This window comes from Oncorhynchus mykiss, chromosome 17, assembly GCF_013265735.2.
Source record: "Oncorhynchus mykiss isolate Arlee chromosome 17, USDA_OmykA_1.1, whole genome shotgun sequence".
In the NCBI taxonomy this organism is placed as follows: domain Eukaryota; kingdom Metazoa; phylum Chordata; class Actinopteri; order Salmoniformes; family Salmonidae; genus Oncorhynchus; species Oncorhynchus mykiss.
Window position 1 is genome coordinate 40,965,002 of NC_048581.1, and position 23,673 is coordinate 40,988,674.

Genomic DNA, 23,673 nt, shown 5'->3' on the forward strand with positions numbered 1-23,673 from the left:
TTATTTAAAGAGCCATTTAACCTCTTGATCCTACTTGAGACGCAGACGTCTCAACTAGGCACCTGGAAATGCAAATGCGCTACACTAATTGCTAAATGTACTCATTAAAACTCAAACGTTCATTAAAATACACATGCAGGGTATTGAATTAAAGCTCCACTCGTTGTGAATCTAGCCAACAAGTCCGATTTTTAAAATGCTTTTCGGCAAAAGCATGAGAAGCTATTATCTGATAGCATGCCCAATATACCTGAAGGGGACGTAAACAAAATAATTAGCGTAGCCGGCGCTACACAAAAACGCAGAAATAAAATATAAAACATTCATTACCTTTGATGATATTCTTTGTTGGCACTCCTATATGTTCCATAAATATCACAAATTGGTATTTTTCCCGATTAAATCCGTCCATGTATGCCCAAAATATCCATTTGTATAGCCTGTCTGGTTCAGGAAATAAGCTCTCTTCCAACGCAACGTCATTTTTAAAAATTATATAAGTTGCCTATATTCTTTGACAAAACACTTCAACCTACTTTTGTAACCCAACTTTAGGTATTTGTAAACGTTAATAAGCGATCAAATTGATCACTGGGCGATCTGTATTCAATAGCAGCTACTCAAGAAAACAATGTCCATTTTTCAATCTTCCAAAATCGATTGTTGTAGGCTGGATGGAATGACGGATCTATTGGTCATGTCTCAAAGGATTTTTGTCAATGAAAATGACGTTTTTGGCGACATCGTAGGGAAGCTGTAGGAATTGCATCCGTGTCCATATTTAATTTCGTGTCCTTTAAACAATACATGAAAGTGGCGCATGGATACTTTTTTCAGCTTTCAGTGACCAGTTTTTCTTGCGCTTTTCGATGAAACACACGCTCTGTTATAGTCACAGCCGTGATTTAACCAGTTTTAGAAACTTCCGAGTGTTTTCTATCCACACATACTAATCATATGCATATACTATATTCCTGGCATGAGTAGCAGGACGCTGAAATGTTGCGCGATTTTTAACAGAATGTTCGAAAAAGAAGGGGGTAGAATGAAGAGGTTTTAACCTGTTGCGACGACCAAACCCGGATCCGGGATTCTATTTATAGACCTAAGCTCATTACCATAACGCAACGTTAAGTATTCATGAAAATCGCAAATGAAATGAAATAAATATGCTATCTCTCAAGCTTAGCCTTTTGTTAACAACACTGTCATCTCAGATTTTCAAAATATGCTTTTCAACCATAGGAAAACAATCATTTGTGTAACAGTAGCTAGCTAGCGTAGCATTTAGCGTTAGCATTAGCGTTACCATTTAGCAGGCAACTATCACAAAAACAAGTAAAGCCTTCAAATAAAATAACTTACCTTTGAAGAACTTCTGATGTTTTCAATGAGGAGACTCTCAGTTAGATAGCAGATGCTCAGTTTTTCCAAAAAGATTCTTTGTGTATTAGAAATAGCTCCGTTTTGTACATCACATTTGGCTACCAAAAATTAAAAAAAATTTTTAAAAAAACGAAAATTCAGCCCTCAAAACGCAAACTTTTTTCCAAATTAACTCCATAATATCGACTGAAACATGGCCAACGTGGTTTAGAATCAATCCTCAAGGTGTTTTTCCACATATCTCTTCGATGATATATCCTTCGTGGAAGCCTGATTTCTCCTTGCTCTCAAATGGAAAAATAATTGCACCTGGCTTTGCGCTCCAATGTCGACGCAGGGACACCAGGCGGACACTTGGAAAATGTAGTCTCTTATGGTCAATCTTCCAATGATATGCCTACAAATACGTCACAATGCTGCAAACACCTTGGGGAAACGACAGAAAGCGTAGGCTCATTCCTTGCGCAACACAGCCATATAAGGAAACAATGGAAAACAGAGCTTCAGAGATTCTGCTCATTTCCTGGTTGACGTATCATCTTGGTTTCGCCTGTAGAATGAGTTCTGGGGCACTTACAGACAATATCTTTGCAGATTCTGAAACTTCAGAGTGTTTTCTTTCCAAAACGGTCAATAATATGCATAGTCGAGCATCTTTTCGTGACAAAATATTGCGCTTAAAACGGGAACGTTTTTTATCCAAAAATGAAATAGAGATCCAAGAGGTTAAGATAGTTCCATGCCAATGCTGAACCTCATTCAGGAGGTAGAAGGTTACTGACATTGACTATGGCTGCGTATCCTAAGTACAGGTAGTTGTAAGTACCTGTAACCACAGAATTAGAATGTGATTATGTGGCTGCGTTTACACACGCAGCACAATCCTGATGTTTTGCCCAATTATTGGCCAAAGATCAAATCTGATTGGTCAAATAAACAGTTATTGGCAAAATATAAGAATTGTGCTGCCTGTGTAAACGCAGCCACATAATCACATTCTAATTCTGTGGTTACATGTACTTACAACTGTACTTAGGATACATTTGAACTCATTGCCAGCTAGAGGCATTCAGATACAATCGGACAATAATATATCTGAACCAAAGGTCTGGATACTTAGAATGATGAACCTTTTGTATAAGGGGGAAAGAGAATTAAACCTTTTCCACCTTTATTGTAGTAGATATAGTAACCCCAAAGTGTAATAGCAGGTTTCAAACCACTAAAAACTACCAGGTTTAAAGATATTATAAACCAAGACAGTATTGTATTTCCTCTACTATATATTATTGATTGAGTGGTTGATTGATGGATGGATTGAATGATTCATTCATTCATTGATTTTTTTTTTGGTGCTTAGCCCATTTTAGCTTACAAGACACTAGCCATCAAATTGTACACAAAACATAAAACAAAATGAAATGTTACATGTATAGATCATAGATGATAAAAGCATACTGTTTGGTGACACAACCTTTGTCTCAAGCTGTATTCATTTGTTTCATTGCAGATACAAGATGTGTTAGACTCAGTTAAACCCACACTCTGTGAGATGTGCATGCCACCAAACAGTGGGCCACCAACAAAAAACGTAAGCAATTGAGCGAATGCATTCCATGACATTTTCACATGGACTTCTGTTATATATCTGTTGTGATATATCTGTAGTGCTCAAGGAATGTCTTCAAAGTTTGAGCAACACTTATTTTTGAAATATAATTTACATTATGATTCATTGCTACACATAATTTGCTTGCAAAACCTCCTATGACAACAAATGCATAGACAAAAGAATCATTGTCCTTTTTTTGTTATGGCGATTGTACTGCACTAATATTATTACAAATCAGGTATTTTTCATGACATCTCCCAGACTGTGGCTTTAAGTTTAATTTAATATTTCTAGATTTACAGAACAAGAGATCAGATTAAAACAACAATTGAACGACTAAAACGTGTTGAAACATGGGCACATGTAGCATGGACAACTTTGAATGTCATTGAGCTTTGCCTATTTACCAGACTGACCACATGTATAGTCCCAATTTAAATTTTGATTATTTTCATGGACAGTATTTTGCTTTCTGATTGGCTGTGAAAGTTAAGTCATATTTGACAACACATTTAATCAGTGTGTTGGAAGCAGTGGCGTCAGTTCAGCTAAACCAAGGGTATGGCAAAGTGGGTGGGGAGGATCCCTCCCCCAAGGGATTCTTTAGAAGTGTAAGGACATTTGCTGCATTTCTACACAATTTAAAAACAAAAAAAATGCTACTTGGTGAATAGCAAAAATTAAAACAAATGACCCCCGACATTACTTATCACCACAAAATTAGCTTTAAAGGTCTGTTGAATGGCGTGCACAATGTTAACCATCACTCAACCTCGTCATTCATTGACTAATTTACTTATGGAACGGTGCATACTGTGCAACATGAAGTAGATGCACAATACACGCTATCAAGTCACAACAAGGCTGACTTCAAATGCTAACATATTTTCATACCAATTAGGGCTGTGATAATAACATTATTGTAATATTTCTTCCATGGCAAATATTAAAACACGAAGCTGACCTCACTCTTTGATCCTAATAGCATGGGAAATAAATAAATGTGATTCTGGATGACAACATAATGTGTGTTTCCAACATTAGGAGTTTTCCTGAAGAAGTTAAATCCTCTTCATATTTTGTTTCCTTGCTATGATTCTAACGAGTATCGCGATACTGGTATTGTCCGGCCCTAATACCATAATATTAAACCCAAATTGCACTAGCCTACTGGGTGAATTAAAATATCAATTACAGCTATCACAATACATATTTTAATAGCAATAACATAGCTTTTGGTTTCGAATGGTCACCAAAAAGTAGGTGTCCCCCACCTCCCAATCCCTAATTGGCTATCAGATTACAACAAGGCTTCTCTAGGAAGAAATTATAGAATCAGCCGTTGCCAATGAGATACACTGAAAAGACAATGTAAAAGAGGAATTATAAACTGGGTGGTTTGGGCCCTGAATGATGATTGGCTGAAAGCCATGGTATATCAGACCATATAACACGGGTATGACAAAACATTTATTTTTACTGCTCTATTTCCCGGGCACATACCTGGTTGACCAGGGTGCTGGCGGTGGAACTCAGCGATGAGGGCTGGGTCCCCGTTAGGAACATCCTTGACCCAGCATGTATGTTAATAATTGTCAATAATTGTTACATGGATGTGTGTGTGTGTGAGTGGGTGTACAGTGTGTGTATATGTCTGTGCATATGAATGGTAGAGCGAAGGAGGGTGAATAGGAATATGTCTAGGAGGGCAAGTGAGAATAGGTGAGCAGAGGCACAATGCCAATTCACTACACAAAATTGTATATATCTGATCTCGTTGTTAACTTCAAATCAGCGGTCTCATTTCTAATGTCCTTCTGTAGGGTGGCTTGCCCTGAATCCAAAGTGACACCAGAGGTCTTCGTTTGCGTGCGGACCCCTACTTGGCAGGCAGTTCCATATCCCATCCACCCCTGCTCTTTCTCTGAGTCAGCCCTCAGCTTGCCCAGTTATGTATGTGTGAGACAGAGTGTAAGGTAGAGAGAGAAATATAATGTGTGTGTAGTTGTGTTTGTGTGTGTCTGTGTGTGTGTATGTGTTTGTATGTGTGTGTTTGTGCATGTGTGCACGTGTGTTTTTGTCTGTGTGTGGGTGCCAGCATTTGTGTGTGTATGTGAGTATTTGCACAGTCAGTTTCAGTGACATGGCTAGTGATAAGAGACCTCAGGATAAGAACCAGATGCAGACACCCCCCACCTCTAGGGACGCCACCTGGCATCCTACCCGGGCACATACCTGGTTGACCAGGGTGCTGGCGGTGGAACTCAGCGATGAGGGCTGGGTCCCCGCTAGGAACATCCTTGACCCAGCATGTATGTTAATAATTGTCAATAATTGTTACATGGATGTGTGTGTGTGTGAGTGGGTGTACACTGTGTGTATATGTCTGTGCATATGAATGGTAGAGCGAAGGAGGGTGAATAGGAATATGTGTAGGAGGGCGAGCGAGAATAGGTGAGCAGAGGCACAATGCCAATTCACTACACAAAATGTAGTATATCTGATCTCGTTGTTAACTTCAAATCAGCGGTCTCATTTCTAATGTCCTTTTGTAGGGTGGCTTGCCCTGAATCCAAAGTGACACCAGAGGTCTTCGTTTGCGTGTGGACCCCTACTTGGCAGGCAGTTTCATATCCAATCCACCCCTGCTCTTTCTCTGAGTCAGCCCTCAGCTTGCCCAGTTATGTATGTGTGAGACAGAGTGTAAGATAGAGAGAAGAAGATAATGTGTGTGTAGTTGTGTCTCTGTGGGTTTGTGTGTGTGTTTGTGCATTTGTGCGCGTGTGTTTTTGTCTGTGTGTGGGTGCCAGAATCTGTGTGTGTATGTGAGTATTTGCACAGTCAGTTTCAGTGATGGCCAGGGATATCAGGCCTCAGGATAAGACCCAGATGCAGACACCCCCCACCTCTAGGGACGCTACCTGGCATCCTACCCGGGCAGGGGTCAGGAGACACTGTGGACCCATCCGATGATACCCCCGGACAGGGCCAAACAGGAAAGATATAACCCCACCCACTTTGCCAAAGCACAGCCCCCACACCACTAGAGGGATATCTTCAACCACCAACTTACCATCCTGAGACAAGGCCGAGTATAGCCCACAAAGATCTCCGCCACGGCACAACCCAAGGGGGGGCGCCAACCCAGACAGGAAGATCACGTGTAGTGACTCAACCCACTCAAGTGACGCACCTAGAGACGGCATGAAAGAGCACCAGTAAGCCAGTGACTCAGCCCCTGTAATAGGGTTAGAGGCAGAGAATCACAGTGGAGAGAGGGGAACCGGCCAGGCAGAGACAGCAAGGACGGTTCGTTGCTCCAGAGCCTTTCCGTTCACTCAATCATATGACCCACTGAAGAGATGAGTCTTCAATAAAGACTTAAAGGTTGAGACCGAGTTTGCGTCTCTCACATTGGTAGGCACACCATTCCATAAAAATTAAGCTCTATAGGAGAAAGCCCTGCCTCCAGCTGTTTGCTTAGAAATTATAGGGACAATTAGGAGGCCTGCGTCTTTTGACCGTAGCGTACGTGTAGGTATGTACGGCAGGACCAAATCAGAAAAATAGGTAGGAGCAAGCCCATGTAATGCTTTGTAGGTCAGCAGTAAAACCTTGAAATCATCCCTTGACTTAACAGGAAGCCAGTGTTGGGAGGCTAGCACTGGAGTAATATGATCAAATTTTTTGGATCTAGTCAGGATTCTAGCAGCTGTATTTAGCACTAACTGAAGTTTATTTAGTGCTTTATCCGGGTAGCCGGAAAGTAGAGCATTGCAGTAGTCTAACCTAGAAGTAACAAAAGCATGGATTAATTTTTCTTCATCATTTTTGGACAGAAAGTTTCTGATTTTTGCAATGTTACATAGATGGAAAAAAGCTGTCCTTGAAACAGTCTTGATATGTTCGTCAAAAGAGAGATCAGGGTCCAGAGTCACGCCGAGGTCCTTCACATTTATATTTGAGAAGACTGTAGATCAAGATTAATTGTCAGATTCAACAGAAGATCTCTTTGTTTCTTGGGACCTAGAACAAGCATCTCTGTTTTGTCCGGGTTTAAAAGTAGAAAGTTTGCAGCCATCCACTTCCTTATGTCTGAAACACAGGCTTCTAGCGAGGGCAATTTTGGGGCTTCACCATGTTTCATTGAAATGTACAGCTGTGTGTCATCCGCATAGCAGTGAAAGTTAACATTATATTTTCGAATTATATCCCCAAGAGGTAAAATATATAGTGAAAACAATAGTGGTCCTAAAACGGAACATTGAGGAACACTGAAATTTACAGTTGATTTGTCAGAGGACAAACCATTCACAGAGACAAACTGATATCTTTCCGACAGATAAGATCTAAACCAGGCCAGAACTTGTCCGGGTAGACCAATTTGGGTTTCCAATCTCTCCAAAAGAATGTGGTGATCGATGGTCTCAAAAGCAGCACTAGGGTCTATTAGCACGAGGACAGATGCAGAGCCTCGGTCTGAAGCCATTAAAAGGTAATTTACCACCTTCACATGTGCAGTCTCAGTGCTACAGCAGCTTTTTCTAAAAATTTTGAGAGGAATGGAAGATTCGATTTAGGCCGATAGTTTTTATATTCTCTTCCAGGTTACACCGACAGCGGCGGATGAGCATCTGTGCAGAGGATGTGTTAACCTCTTGCTCCGGGAAGAGCGGGGGCTGATAACCCATGGAGCACTCGAAGGGCGAGAGCCCGGTGACTGAGCAGGGAAGGGTGTTCTGGGAGTAATCCACCCACATGAGTTGCTGGCCCCAGGCGGTGGAGTTGGCCGAGATGAGGTACTGAAGAGTTGTCTCCAGGTCCTGATTGGCACACTCCGACTGGCCATTGGTTTGGGTATGAAACCCGGAGGACAGGCTGGCCGACAACCCAATGAGTGTGCAGAATGCGTTCCAAAACCAGGACTCGAATAGAGGACCACTGTCGAAAACCATGTCCAACGGAAGTCCATGGATCCTGAAGACGTGGTGCACCATGAGCTGGGCTGTCTCCTTGGCCAACGGTAGCTAAGTGAGGAGAATGAAATGGGCGGCTTTGGAAAACCTGTCCACCACTGTGAGGATAGTGGTGTTGCCATCAGATGGAGGGAGACCAGTGACTGTCCAGGACTATGTGTGACCAGGGATGGTGAGGGACAGAAAGGTTGAAGGAGGCCAGCTGGAGCTTGCAGAGGAGTCTTGTTCTGAGCACAGACAGAGCAGGCGGCGCCGAACGCGGAGACGTACGGAACCATGGTGGGCCACCAAAAGCTTTGTCGCACAAAGGCCAGGGTCCAACGGGAGCCAGGGTGGCAGGCAAGCCTTGAGGAATGAGCCCATTCCAGGGCCGGGGAGTGGGCAGCGTCTGGGACAAACATCCGGTTAGCCGGGCCCACCCCCCACCCGTTCTGCCTCACGGACCTGGATCTCTATTCGCCTGACGACGGTAGCCGCAGGCACGAGGTAGGAAGAATGGTCTCGGGTTCCGAGTGTGTAGAAGCAGGGCACTCGGGAAGCCGGGGTGGCCTGGAGAGATGCACTGCTGACAGCGGTGTTACTGGGGGTCTGCGAGGCTACTGTCGTGGCCGACGGCCTCACAGATAATCCGTGGAATTGCTCCGGCATTGTATTCAAGGCACAGTAATGGCGTTCTGCCAAGGCATGGAATCCATCTATAAGACCTCGGAGTAACTCCTCGTGTCTCCCAATGGTGGCTCCTTGGGAGGTGATGGCGCCGCGGAGCTGTTCCGAGTCTGCTGGGTCAGTCATGGCCAGTTCGTACTATAAGACCTTGGGATAAGACCCAGATGCAGACAGTTCGAAGTAACAAAAGTTTATTACAAGAACAGGGGCAGGCAAACGACAGGTCAAGGGCAGGCAGAGGTCAGTAATCCAGAGCAGAGTCCAAAAGGTTCAGAATGGCAGCCAGGCTCAGGGTCAGGGCAGGCAGAATGGTCAAAACCGGGAAAAGTAGAAAACAGGGCCTAGAGAGAAATACAGGAGTACAGGAAAAACGCTGGTAGGCTTGACGAGACAAGCACAAGACAGGTGAAACAGATCAGGGTGTGACAAGTTAAGGGGGGTTCACGCCAACCACGGTGCTTCAGGCTAACTCTTGACTCTTTCCTCACACAGCTTGGGTCTGGCACTCGCCAGCCTGTCTGCCTGACATTTTATGTAAACTAGTTGCTGAGGAAGCAGGCAACATAGAGCCCTATATGGTGCCATTCGGGACAAAGCTACTATTTCCCTCTGAGTGGGAGGTGACGTTATGAGTCATTGTTTTGTCCCAACTTTATATTTTGTGTGCCAAGTGCCAACACCATTGTTTTGATAAATACCTCTCCACCTCTTCTTTGTTCTTGACTGGAATGCTTACTGTTGGCCTAAGTGTGTCCCAAATGGCACCCTATTTAGTGCTGTACTTTTGATTGGGCTGGTCAACAGTTGTGCACTATATAGGGAATAGTGTGCCATTTGGGACGCAAGCCTACTGTTTGATTGCAGGTTTTTTTAACTAGAAATGGCGTGTTGACATTGCTAATAGCTATGATTGCTAAGCAAGTGAAGCCCTGGCTTTGACCTTTTGTTTGAAGTCCACAGCTTAGCCACGGCCCGAGTCACTCCACTGAGGACAGATTGACGGATGGACACATTGAGCCTGAAGGGGGAGAACGATCTGTCAAAAATTTCTATATAATCACATTCGTGCTGCGTTGTTGCCACGTGTGCCTGGTCACCACAACATGTGTTTTGTTTGTTGGGAAAATGTAAAATGTTTCCGTATATGGTACCATACTGTCTGTGTGTGTGTGTGTGTGTGTGTGTGTGTGTGTGTGTGTGTGTGTGTGTGTGTGTGTGTGTGTGTGTGTGTGTGTGTGTGTGTGTGTGTGTTTGTGTGTGTGCAAACAGTACGTGTGATCAGAGAGCAAATATCAAAGTACTGCATCTGGACTTTGATGATAGAAAACCCTTTACATTCACAGAACACATTACAGTAATCAGGCTCCCAAAAGATGTTTGTGTATGTGTTTGGATGATGCGCATGGCATCACTGTTGATTCTTGTCTCCACGTCTACTCTACTAGTCTTGAAGGACTTATGTAATTGCAGTAAGTTGTCACAAGTTGATCAAAGACAGTGAGCAATAGAGAGACAGTCAGACAATGTGAAGGAGGGCAAAGAGAGAAGAGAGTCGTTCTTTTCCCGTCACATATCTCCAAATATTGGAGAGCTTTCTACGGTCTTTCTACTGGGCTATTGAAGTTTATTTTATTATTGCTGAAATATTGATACCCCCAAAAATAGTATATTTTCTCTCGGAGTTTTCATTTATTTGACATGGGGACAATTCAAAATTAAAAAAAGAGTGGGAAGGGTGAAAGAAAAGGCAATATGAAGGCTGGGTTTTGCATTATTCCCCCATTTTACGCCAAATACCACAGCAACAGCGATCGAGTCCTGTATTTAATCAAGCCTTTATAAAATATTAACGCGGGAGATTTTCTCCCTCAATTCCCACCTGTTTTGTGAGATGGGTCCTACTGGCTATGGAGCTTGAGTCCTGCGTTCTAATTTCAGATAGGGAGGGAGTAGCAGTTCGGATGTGCAATGAAGCCAGAGGGTATATAGGGGACTGTTAGAATGTATTTTAATCACATTAATAGAAGTCTTGTCAGATAAATAAGGGCTCTTTAACTTCACTCTTTGGCCCCTACCTTGTTTGTGTTCATACCGCACCTTTAGAAATGACTGATCTTCTAATTCAATGGGCCCCTATTCTGTGAAGGGCACGCCATGTGGGAATTGAGTTAATCATAGGTAGTGCTGCAGTGTCTTTTGTCATAGTACATATGTTGACTGCCTTACTGGGAGGTGATGACTTCTCCTCTTCCCTCTTTCGCTGGCTGTGGAATAGGAACTTTGCTTCTTGATGACTAGATAGAACATCCTTGACATAAAAGAAAGAGAAAAGCCTTGACCATACTATAAAGGGCATACTGTGAAGTGCTACGAATGTATACAGTGCCTTGCGAAAGTATTCGCCCCCCTTGAACTTTGCGACCTTTTGCCACATTTCAGGCTTCAAACATAAAGATATAAAACTGTATTTTTTTGTGAAGATTCAACAACAAGTGGGACACAATCATGAAGTGGATCGACATTAATTGGATATTTCAAACTTTTTTAACAAATCAAAAACTGAAAAATTGGGCGTGCAAAATTATTCAGCCCCCTTAAGTTAATACTTTGTAGCGCCACCTTTTGCTGCGATTACAGCTGTAAGTCGCTTGGGGTATGTCTCTATCAGTTTTGCACATCGAGAGACTGACATTTTTTCCCATTCCTCCTTGCAAAACAGCTCGAGCTCAGTGAGGTTGGATGGAAAGCATTTGTGAACAGCAGTTTTCAGTTCTTTCCACAGATTCTCGATTGGATTCAGGTCTGGACTTTGACTTGGCCATTCTAACACCTGGATATGTTTATTTTTGAACCATTCCATTGTAGATTTTGCTTTATGTTTTGGATCATTGTCTTGTTGGAAGACAAATCTCCGTCCCAGTCTCAGGTCTTTTGCAGACTCCATCAGGTTTTCTTCCAGAATGGTCCTGTATTTGGCTCCATCCATCTTCCCATCAATTTTAACCATCTTCCCTGTCCCTGCTGAAGAAAAGCAGGCCCAAACCATGATGCTGCCACCACCATGTTTGACAGTGGGGATGGTGTGTTCAGCTGTGTTGCTTTTACGCCAAACATAACGTTTTGCATTGTTGCCAAAAAGTTCAATTTTGGTTTCATCTGACCAGAGCACCTTCTTCCACATGTTTGGTGTGTCTCCCAGGTGGCTTGTGGCAAACTTTAAAAAACACTTTTTATGGATATCTTTAAGAAATGGCTTTCTTCTTGCCACTCTTCCATAAAGGCCAGATTTGTGCAATATATGACTGATTGTTGTCCTATGGACAGAGTCTCCCACCTCAGCTGTAGATCTCTGCAGTTCATCCAGAGTGATCATGGGCCTCTTGGCTGCATCTCTGATCAGTCTTCTCCTTGTATGAGCTGAAAGTTTAGCGGGATGGCCAGGTCTTGGTAGATTTGCAGTGGTCTGATACTCCTTCCATTTCAATATTATCGCTTGCACAGTGCTCCTTGGGATGTTTAAAGCTTGGGAAATCTTTTTGTATCCAAATCCGGCTTTAAACTTCTTCACAACAGTATCTCGGACCTGCCTGGTGTGTTCCTTGTTCTTCATGATGCTCTCTGCGCTTTTAACGGACCTCTGAGACTATCACAGTGCAGGTGCATTTATACGGAGACTTGATTACACACAGGTGGATTGTATTTATCATCATTAGTCATTTAGGTCAACATTGGATCATTCAGAGATCCTCACTGAACTTCTGGAAAGAGTTTGCTGCACTGAAAGTAAAGGGCCTGAATAATTTTGCACGCCCAATTTTTCAGTTTTTGATTTGTTAAAAAAGTTTGAAATATCCAATAAATGTCGTTCCACTTCATGATTGTGTCCCACTTGTTGTTGATTCTTCACAAAAAAATACAGTTTTATATCTTTATGTTTGAAGCCTGAAATGTGGCAAAAGGTCGCAAAGTTCAAGGGGGCTGAATACTTTCGCAATGCACTGTATAATAAACATGTTGGGATTGGCAGGTTCAAGGCTGTTTTAGAATCTGACATTTTAAACATGTCTTGTTCTTTGAAGCATGGAATTGTTTATCGACTGTAGCTATGTAGAACTATCCCTCACTTTCTGTTAATCTTCTCTGATGTTGTTAAAGGTCCATTGCAGTCATAAATGTGATTTTACTGTGTTTTATATAGATTTCCACACTATTAGGTTGGAATAATACTGTTAAATTGTGAAAATGATGATAATGCCTGTTTAGTGCAAGAGCTGTTGAAAAGACTGCCTGAAATGTTGGCCTGCCCGGCGACATCACCAGGTGGTAAATTAGTTAATAGACCAATAAGAAAGAGTTCCAAACCTCTCTGCCAATAACAGCTAGTTGTCAGTTTCCCCCTCCCTACTCAGACCACTTCCAGACAGTCCTAGAAAAATTATTGCTTGAGAAATTGCTCCTTGCTTAGAAGCCTCTTTTTGTTTATTTTTGACCATTTAAATTGAAAACAACAACACTAAGGTACCCATGATTTGATATTGAGATAGAAACCGCTGCATTAGTCCTTATTGTATTGCATTCACAATAGTATCAACTGTCATTCAATGAAATCAATGCATTCTATAGAACCTTTTCAACAACATGTTATATACCTCCAGAAAGCATGAAATCTCAGCTTGACTTTGATTGCCTTGATTGCCAGATCCACACAGATTCGGACGAGGGCGAGGGGAACATCAAGTACACCATCTCCGGGGAAGGGGCGGGCACGATCTTCATCATCGACGAGCTGACGGGCGACATCCACGCCACCGAGCGATTAGACCGCGAGGAGCAGAGCTACTACACCCTCAGAGCTCAGGCCCGGGACCGGCTCACCAACCACCTGCTGGAATCCGAGTCAGAGTTTGTCATCAAAGTCCAGGATATCAACGACAGTGAACCCAAGTTCCTGGAAGGGCCCTATATCGGGAGTGTGGGAGAGCTTTCACAAATAGGTAAGGAGGGAGGGGTGTGTGTGTGTATTTGTGAAACAAAGGCGGTGCTGGATTGCAGGAATGTGTTCTGACTATGTTCAGGTCTGATCATGAAGATGTGAGGAGTTCATTTTAAGTATCAGAGATACAGTATGTGTCCATAGGGAAAAGTGATAGGGCCTTCATTACCTGTCATTGGGAGGACATTAAATAATGTTAATACTATTTGAAGAGACATTTGTTGAGGGTACAATTTTTACCACGCTACCTAATCCAGTCCCAAGATTACAATCACCCGAGGTAAAAGTTTGAGAGTTTGTTAGGAAATAAGAAACGTTGTTTAAGCGTGTGTTAATGTTTTCGAGGTAAAGTATAGAAAGAATTGTGTGTGTGTGTCAGAGAGAGTCTACTTGTAAGTAGGGGATACTAGGCAAAATGTAATGTCTCTCGCCCTCCTTCGCTCCTGATTGGAATTAATTCCTGCCTTCTCAGCACGTTTTGGCCTTTTTTCTGCCGGCAGTGCTTATTGAAACAGGGGAAAGAGAAGAGACAGAAGGCAAGATAACAGTGTAGAGAGAGACAGAGCGAGAGAGAGAGAGAGATGGGGAGAATAGTTCATGTTCGCGCCCTCCATTTCTCCTCCTCCCACTTGTTCCCCCACCTCTCAGTCAAATTACACACTAAATTAGTGTGCACTTCATGTTTTATACATTGACTACAGTGCCAATGCTAATGAGATAACTGGAGTGCTTAGTCAAGCATTTCTCACCATTTAGTTTTCTGGTCATATTTGCTCTTCCTGTAGAACAACAGCTAATGGCGTTGCTGTGGCACCACTGTGATAAGGTCACCGCGGTGCATGGTTGAGAGGCTGAGGGCTTGGGTGACAGACTGACGATCAATGATGCACACTTCAAACCAAATGCACAGCGCTAAGGGCCACTGCGTAGGCCTAGTTGATGGTGGCGCTCACACTTCAATATGATGTATGCTAAAGTATACATACATGTATTCACCTGAGTTACTTTGTCGTAGTAGCAGCCATCTTATGATGGAAGAAGTAACACTTGTTAAATGTTTTTATGGAAAATGTGAACTATATGAAGCCTTGTGAGATAATTTTGAATTTAATTGGAGTAATTAAATTAAATTAATCATTTAATTGGAAACTATTGTTGAATGGAAAAGTGAATGAATGTTAATACACGTATTATTCTCTTTCCAAACATGCGCGTCAACTTTTCAGTTAATAGGTTTTTTTTGCCATTCCATACACATCCCATACATTGCATTGCCATCAAGCTTTACAATTTGACTAATTGATTAGCACAAATCAGCATTTATTTCTGATGTATTTTCACTCTATCCAGACACTTTAATCTGTGGCATGGAGTGAGACAAATGTGAGAACCACTGATCTGAGACGGTACTGGATGGAACGGTAATGGGAGCAGGTTTCCAGTATTATCCCAGGCTTCGTTCCTAATGGCACCCTATGCCCTACATAGTGTACTGCTTTTTACCACATGCCTAGTGGCCCTAGCGCACTACTGTATGTAATAGGGTGCCATTTGGGAGACATCTTCAGCCAGTAGCATGCACATGCTCACTGTGCTTTTTTATGGCCTTGGTGGAAAGCTGGTCTGCAATAATAACAAGAAAGTAATCACAAGGCAGCCTGCGGCATATTCATTTTCACTTATCGCTCCTGTCATGTTCTTCCTAACATGGCCCTGTCATAGCTCATGGCCCCAATGAGAGAGGGCCCAGGAACCAAAATGTATTTCTTTACATATCATTCAAAGTCTGCTTGTTGTTTCGGCTCGGTTAACGCCTAGGAAGAGAGGAGGGGAGAATAAACTAGGCCTGTCAGGCCGAAGATGAATGCAGAGGGATCATTCGCCGCCGTCCTGTGAAAACATGGCCCGGCTAATGAAATTGGAGTCCTAAATCAAAATTGCGTCACGACGTTGAATGATTTTTGCATTGAGCCGTGTGAATGTCTTCATGTTCGGACCATTGGTTGAACAGGAATAGAGTCGTGCTGTGGCTGTTTCACCTCTGTATTAAAGGCCCTATACATGTTCTATGTAGTTAGCTTAGTTTAGTTTAGTTTATTAGGATCCCCATTAGCTACTTCACATGCATCAGTTACTCTACCTGGGGTCCACATAAAACATACAAAATACTTGACAAAGTACACAACAGTAATAGACAAGAACAACATAAGATATTACATTAAAATAAAAAATGAAATAAATAAGAGTTATAATGCACAGTTGAACACACCTTAGCCAAATACATTTAAACTCAGTTTTAAAAATTCCTGACATTTAATCCTAAAAATTCATTTTATTAGGTCAGTTAGGATCACCACTTTATTTTAAGAATGTGAAATGTCAGAATAATGGTAGAGAGAATGATTTATTTCAGCTTCAGCTTTTATTTCTTTCATCACATTCTCAGTGGGTCAGAAGTGTACATACACAATTAGTATTTGGTAGCATTGCCTTTAAATTATTTAATTTGGGTCAACGTTTTGTGTGACCTTCCACAAGCCTTCCAAAATAAGTTGTAGCCTTCCACAATAAGTTGGGTGAATTTTGGCCCATTCCTCCTTTTAGCTGGTGTAACTGAGTCAGGTTATTAGGCCTCCTTGCTCGCACACTCTTTTTCAGTTCTGCCCACAAATTTTCTATGCGATGGAGGTCAGGGCTTTGTGATGATCACTCCAATACCTTCGTTGTCCTTAAGCCATTTTGCCTCAACTTTGGAAGTATGCTTGGGGTCATTGTCCATTTGTAAGACCCATTTGCGACCAAGCTTTAACTTCCTGACTGATGCCTTGAGATGTTGCTTCAATATATCCACATACTTTTCCTACCTCATGATGTTATCTATTTTGTGAAGTGCACCAGACCCTCCTGCAGCAAAGCAACCCCACAACATGATGCAGCCACCCCCGTGCTTCATGGTTAGGATGGTGTTCTTCGGCTTGCAAGCCTCCCCTTTCCCATACATATCGATGGTCATTATGTTCAAACAGCTCTATTTTTGTTTCATCAGACCAGAGGACATTTCTCCAAAAAGTAAGATCTTTGTCCCCATGTGTAGTTGCAAACCGTAGTCTGGCTTTTGTATGGTGGTTTTGGAGCAGTGGCTTCTTCCTTGCTGAGTGGCCTTGGTTATGTCAATATAGGACTGGTTTTACTGTGGATATAGATACTTTTATACCTGTTTCCTCCAGCATCTTCACAAGGTCCTTTGCTGTTGTTGTTCATCTTGTTGTTCATCTTTAGGAGACAGAACGCGTCTCCTTCCTGAGCGGTATGACGTCTGTGTGGTCCCATCGAGTTTATTCTTGTGTACTATAGTTTGTACAGATGAACGTGGTACCTTCAGGCATTTGGAATCTGCTCCCGAGGATGAACCAGACTATCTGAGGTCTACATATTTTTTTCTGAGGTCTTGGCTGATTTCTTTTGATTTTACCATGATGTCAAGCAATGAGGCACTGAGTTTGAAGGTAGACCTTGAAATACATCCACAGGTACACATCCAATTGACTCAAATTATGTCAATTAGCCTATCAGAAGCTTCTAAAGCCATGACATAATTTCCTGGAATTTTCTAAGCTGTTTAAAGGCACAGTCAACTTGGTGTATATAATCTTCTGACCCACTGGAATTGTGATACAGTTATTTCAATTAGTGAAATAATCTGTCTGCAAACAATTGTTGGAAAAATTACTTGTGTCATGCACAAAGTAGACTTGCCAAAATATAGTTTGTTAACAAGAAATTTGTGGAGTGGTTGAGAAACGAGTTTTAATGACTCCAACCTAAGTGGATGTAAACTTCCGACATAAACTGTATATAGGAAAGACACCAAGAGACAACAACAATACAATTTACACACTATTCATATATGCATATTCATATTCTTATATACAGTACTGTTTAATTAGATATTTAGAAAGAGGAGAGGCGCTGTGATACAATATGTTTTTTTTATCTGTTTTTTAAAGCTAAACTTGCTTTTTGCCTGAGTATCCTCTGGTGTCAGAGCATTCCACGATGACATGGCTCTATACATAACTGAGTGACAAATTACATCTGTTTTTTGTAATGGTTTATCGTGAATAAATTCATGTCTGGTGGGCTACAGTGTATTCGGAAAGTATTCAGACCCGTTGTCACGAACCTCGCCGAAGATGGTGCCTCTTCCTGTTCGGGCGGTGCTCGGCGGTCGTCGTCGCCGGCCTATTAGCTGCCATCGATTCCCTTTCCGTTTGTTTTGGGTTATTGGGTAATTGGGTACACCTGTTTTGTATTAGGGTTTGTTTGTAGGGTATTTAAGGGCACTAGGCCCGCTGGGTATTTGTGCGGGCTTGTTTTGTTACTCTGTGTTTGATGGTGTGATTTTTTTGTGTATTTATTCTCCGGACTATTTTGTCCTGTTGTTTGGACTGGCAACTTATATACGGCCTGTGTGTTGGCGTGACTGTTTTGTTGCGCTGGGGAATAAATTTGAAGAACGACTGAACCCTGCTCTCTGCGCCTGATTCCACCCACCACACCTAGTTGATCGTAACAGAAGCCCGCACCGTTTGAAATGGAGTCAGCAGGAGCAGCGACCACTCCTCTCCCCACTATGGAGGAGCGTGTCCATCACCACACAGCTGTCCTCCATCGGATTGGTACCGCGATGGACCAGATGATGGAGAGGTGGAACGATGGGAGAGGAGTGGTCTCCCGACGTCTACCCCAGCTCCCCCACTGCCGACACCACCTACTCCACCTACGTCGTCCTCTAGGTCCGGCGCACTGCGTCTCTCCCCCCAGAGGGAGTACGATGGAGCGGCGACTGGGTGCCAGGGATTTTTGCTCCAGCTAGAGCTCTACCTGGCTACCGTGCGTCAGGCTCCCTCGGGTGAGGAGAGTGTGAGCCTCCTCGTCTCCTGTTTAACGGGCAGGGCCCTGGACTGGGCTAACGCGGTCTGGAACAGTCCAGACTCGGCTCGGGACAACTACCTGGAGTTCACCCATCGTTTCCGAGCTGTGTTCGATCATCCACCAGAGGGTAAAGCGGCGGGTGAGCGACTGTTCCACCTCAGACAGGAGACGAGGAGCGCGCAGGACTTCGCGTTGGAGTTTAGGACCCTAGCTGCTGGTGCTGGGTGGAATGACAGGGCCCTGATGGACCATTACCGGTGTAGTCTCCGGGAGGACGTCCGCCGGGAGCTAGCTTGCAGGGACACAACACTCTCCCTGGATGAACTAATAGACATGTCTATTCGATTGGACAACCTGCTAGCTGCCCGCGGGCGTTCAGAAGGGGTCCTGTTAATTCCACCTTCCAGCTCTCCCACTCCCACTCCGATGGAGTTGGGAGGAGCTGCATCTAGGGGGATCAGAGGGAGCTCCTCCTGCTCCTATTGTGGACGGAGAGGACACACTTCGGACCGGTGTTGGAGGAGTCCCTCTGGGAGTCGAGATGGTCGGCGGAACACTCCTCGGCCACCCCAGGTGAGTAAGCACCAAACTCACCCAGAGCTCCCTGTTGGTCACATGTTTTTGTTAATTTTTTTCCCTGCATTTTTCCCCTCTCTTCAGCATAAGGCGCTAGTCGATTCAGGCGCAGCTGGGAGTTTTATAGATTGTGGACTCGCCCGTAAATTGGGTATTCCGTTAGTGCAGATAGACCCACCTGTCCCCGTGCACTCCTTAGATAGCCAACCTTTAGGGTCAGGGCTGGTCAGGGAGGCCACGATTACGCTGGACATGGTAACGCAGGGGAATCATAGGGAGAGGATCAGTTTCTACCTTATTGATTCACCTGGGTTTCCGGTGGTGTTGGGGGTTCCCTGGCTGGCTATTCACAATCCCCTTATTTCCTGGAAACAGGGGGCTCTTAAGGAGTGGTCAGACGAGTGTTCAGAGAGGTGTATAGGAGTTTCCATCGGTGCCACGACGGTGGAGAGTCCAGACCAGGTTTCCACCGTGCGCATTCCCCCAGAATATGCCGATTTGGCTATCGCTTTTAGTAAGAAGAAGGCGACCAAATTACCACCCCATCGACGGTGGGATTGCGTGATAAACCTCCAGGAGAACGCTGCACTTCCCCGGAGTCATGTGTACCCACTGTCACAGGAGGAGACGCTGGCTATGGAAACATATGTCACGGAAGCTCTGAGACAGGGGTACATTCGGCCCTCCATGTCACCCATCTCCTCGAGTTTCTTTTTTGTGAGGAAAAAGGAGGGAGGTCTGCGTCCGTGCATTGATTATCGAGGTCTCAATTCGATCACAGTGGGTTTTAGTTATCCGCTACCTCTCATCGCTACGGCGGTGGAAACATTCCACGGAGCGCGTTTCTTCACAAGTACCTCGTCATGCCGTATGGGTTGAAGAATGCTCCAGCCGTCTTCCAATCCTTTGTAGATGAGATTCTCAGGGACTTGCACGGGCAGGGTGTGGTAGTCTATATTGATGACATCTTGATTTATTCTGCCACACGCGCCGCGCATGTTTCCCTGGTGCGCAAGGTTCTTGGGCGACTGCTGGAGCATGACTATACGTCAAGGCTGAGAAATGTGTGTTCTCCAAACCAGCCGTTTCCTTCTTGGGTTATTGCATTTCCAGCTCGGGGATGATGATGGAGTGTGACCGCGTTAACGCCGTGCGTAAGTGGCCGACTCCGACCACGGTAAAGGAGGTGCAGCAGTTTTTAGGGTTCGCCAATTACTACCGGAGGTTTATCCGGGGTTTTGGCCAAGTAGCGGCGCCCATTACCTCACTGCTTGCGGTGGTCAGCAGAGGCTGATGGAGCCTTCAACCAGTTGAAGGCACTGTTCACTGGGGCTCCCGTGTTGGCGCATCCGGACCCTTCGTTAGCATTCATAGTGGAGGTGGATGCGTCCGAGGCTGGGGTTGGAGCCGTGCTGTCTCAGCGCTCGGGCACGCCACCGAAGCTCCGTCCCTGCGCTTTCTTTTCTAAGAAGCTGGGTCCGGCGGAGCGGAACTATGATGTGGAGGACCGGGAGTTACTAGCTATGGTAAAGGCCCTGAAGGTGTGGAGACACTGGCTAGACCCCCTCTAAACACCCTTTTCTCATCTGGACTGACCACCGTAATCTGGAGTATATTCGAGCAGCGAGGAGACTGAATCCGCGTCAGGCTAGGTGGGCCATGTTCTTTACACGTTTTAGATTTACGATCTCTTACAGACCAGGTTCCCTCAACACTAAGGCCGACGCGCTGTCCCGTCTCTATGACACCGAGGACCGGTCCATCGAACCCACTCCCATCCTTCCTGCCTCTCGGCTGGTGGCCCCAGTGGTATGGGAGGTGGACGCGGACATCGAGCGGGCGTTGAGGGATGAACCTGCGCCTGCACAGTGTCCGACTGGTAGAAGTTACGTACCGCTTGGTGTCCGTGATAAGTTGATTCGGTGGGCCCACACACTACCGCTTGCGGGTCATCCGGGGATCGATAGGACAGTGCGGGGTCTTAGAGGGAAATACTGGTGGCCCACCTTAGCTAGGGATGTGAGGCTCTATGTCTCTTCCTGTTCGGTATGCGCCCAGAGTAAGGCTCCTAGGCACCTTCCTAGAGGGAAGTTACAGCCCCTCCCAGTTCCACAACGGCCATGGTCCCATCTCTCGGTAGATTTCCTTACTGATCTTCCCCCATCTCAGGGGAACACTACCGTTCTGGTCGTTGTGGATCGGTTCTCTAAGTCCTGCCGTCTCCTCCCATTGCCTGGTCTCCCTACGGCCCTACAGACTGCAGAGGCTCTATTTACCCACGTCTTCCAGCACTATGGGATTCCAGAGGATATCGTCTCCGATCGGGGTCCCCAGTTCACGTCTCGGGTTTGGAAGGCATTTATGGAGCGTCTGGGGATCTCAGTCAGCCTTACCTCTGGTTATCACCACGAAAGTAATGGGCAGGTGGAGAGAGTAAACCAGGAAGTGGGCAGGTTTCAGAGGTGGTATTGCCAGGACCAGCCAGGAGAATGGGCGAGGTACGTCCCGTGGGCAGAGTTAGCCCAGAACTCTCTTCGGCATTCGTCCACGAATATGTCGCCATTCGAATGTGTACTGGGCTACCAGCCGGTCCTGGCTCCGTGGCATCAGAGTCAGACCGAGGCTCCTGCGGTGGAGGAGTGGGTACAGCGCTCTAGAGAGACCTGGCGGGCAGTCCAGGATTCTCTCAGGCAGGCCAGTGAACGGCAGAAGAGAGACGCTGACCGCCACCGCAGTGAGGCCCCGGTGTTCGCACCAGGGGACAGGGTCTGGCTCTCGACCCGAAACCTGCCCCTCCGCCTGCCCTGCCGGAAGCTGGGGCCGCAGTGTGTGGGGCCATTTAAAGTCCTGAGGAGGATAAACGAGGTGTGTTATAGATTGCAACTTCCCTCTTATCGTATTAACCCCTCGTTTCATGTGTCTCTCCTCAGGCCGGTGGTAGCTGGTCCCCTACAAGACAGTGAGGTACCGGAGGTCCCTCCACCCCCTCTGGACATTGAGGGGTCCCCGGCGTACACAGTACGAGCTATTCTGGACTCGAGACGCCGGGTGAGGGGCCTGCAGTACCTCGTGGACTGGGAGGGGTACGGTCCGGAGGAGAGGTGCTGGGTACCGGGGAGGGACATTTTAGATCCTTCCCTCTTGAGGGATTTCCATCACCTCCACCCGGATCGCCCTGCGCCTCGTCCTCCGGGTCGTCCTAGAGGCCGGGGTCGGCGCGCTGCGGGAGTCGCGCGTCAGGGGGGGGTCACGAACCTCGCCGAAGATGGTGCCTCTTCCTGTTCGGGCGGTGCTCGGCGGTCGTCGTCGCCGGCCTATTAGCTGCCATCGATTCCCTTTCCGTTTGTTTTGGGTTATTGGGTAATTGGGTAAACCTGTTTTGTATTAGGGTTTGTTTGTAGGGTATTTAAGGGCACTAGGCCCGCTGGGTATTTGTGCGGGCTTGTTTTGTTACTCTGTGTTTGATGGTGTGATTTTTTTGTGTATTTATTCTCCGGACTATTTTGTCCTGTTGTTTGGACTGGCAACTTATATACGCCCTGTGTGTTGGCGTGACTGTTTTGTTGCGCTGGGGAATAAATTTGAAAAACGACTGAACCCTGCTCTCTGCGCCTGATTCCACCCACCACACCTAGTTGATCGTAACACCTGTTGACTTTTTCCACATTTTGTTATGTTACAGCCTTATTTTAAAATGGATTAAATCGTTTTTTTCCCCACATCAGTCTACATACAATACTGTACCCCATAATGACAAAGCAAAAACAGGTTTTTAGAAATGTAAGAAAATGTAAAAAAATGAAACATTCAATGAAATATTTCAATTACAAGTATTCAAATCAAATCAAATTATTAGTCACATGTGCTGAATACAACAGCTGTAGACCTTATGGTGAAACGCTTACTTACAAGCCCCTAACCAACAATGCAGTTAAAAAAAAATCTGAGTAGAATAAGAAATAAAAGTAACAAGTAATTAAAGAGCAGCAGCAAAATAACAATTGTGAGACTACTCAGCGGGGTACCGGTACAGAGTCAATGTCCGGGGGTACCGGTTAGTTGAGGTAATATGTACATGCAGGTGGAGTTATTAAAGTGACTGTGCGTAGATGATAACAGCAGAGATTAGCAGCAGTGTAAAAGAGGGGGGAAGTGCACTGCAAATTGTCTGGGTAGCTGTTTAGAAGCCTCTTGGACCTAGGCTTGGCATTCTGGTGCTGCTTGCCGTGCGGTAACAGAGAGAACAGTCTATGATTAGGGTGGCTGGAGTCTTTGACAATTGTTCGGGCCTTCCTCTGACACTACCTGGTGTTGAGGTCCTGGATGGCAGGAAGCTTGGCCCCAGTGATGTACTGGGCCGTACGCACTACCCTCTGTAGTGCCTTGCGGTCGGAGGCTGAGCAGTTTCCATACCAGGCAGTGATGCAACCCGTCAGGATGCTCTCGATGGTGCAGCTGTAGAACCTTTTGAGGATCTGGGGACCCATGTCAAAACTTTTTAGTCTCCTGAGGGGGAATAGGTTTTGTCA

The 23,673-nt window shown here is 45.0% G+C and overlaps 1 protein-coding gene across 3 annotated transcripts in view; it reads left to right on the forward strand.

The window, feature by feature from the left end:
• Window positions 1-23,673, forward strand: part of LOC110493893 (cadherin-22) — a 317,355-nt gene that overhangs the window by 197,537 nt on the left and 96,145 nt on the right. For all 3 annotated transcript variants that reach the window (XM_021568462.2, XM_036949887.1, XM_036949886.1), the window contains one exon: window positions 13,340-13,634. In XM_021568462.2, coding sequence (XP_021424137.1) covers window positions 13,340-13,634 — 295 coding nt within the window. The remainder of the gene's footprint in view (window positions 1-13,339; window positions 13,635-23,673) is intronic.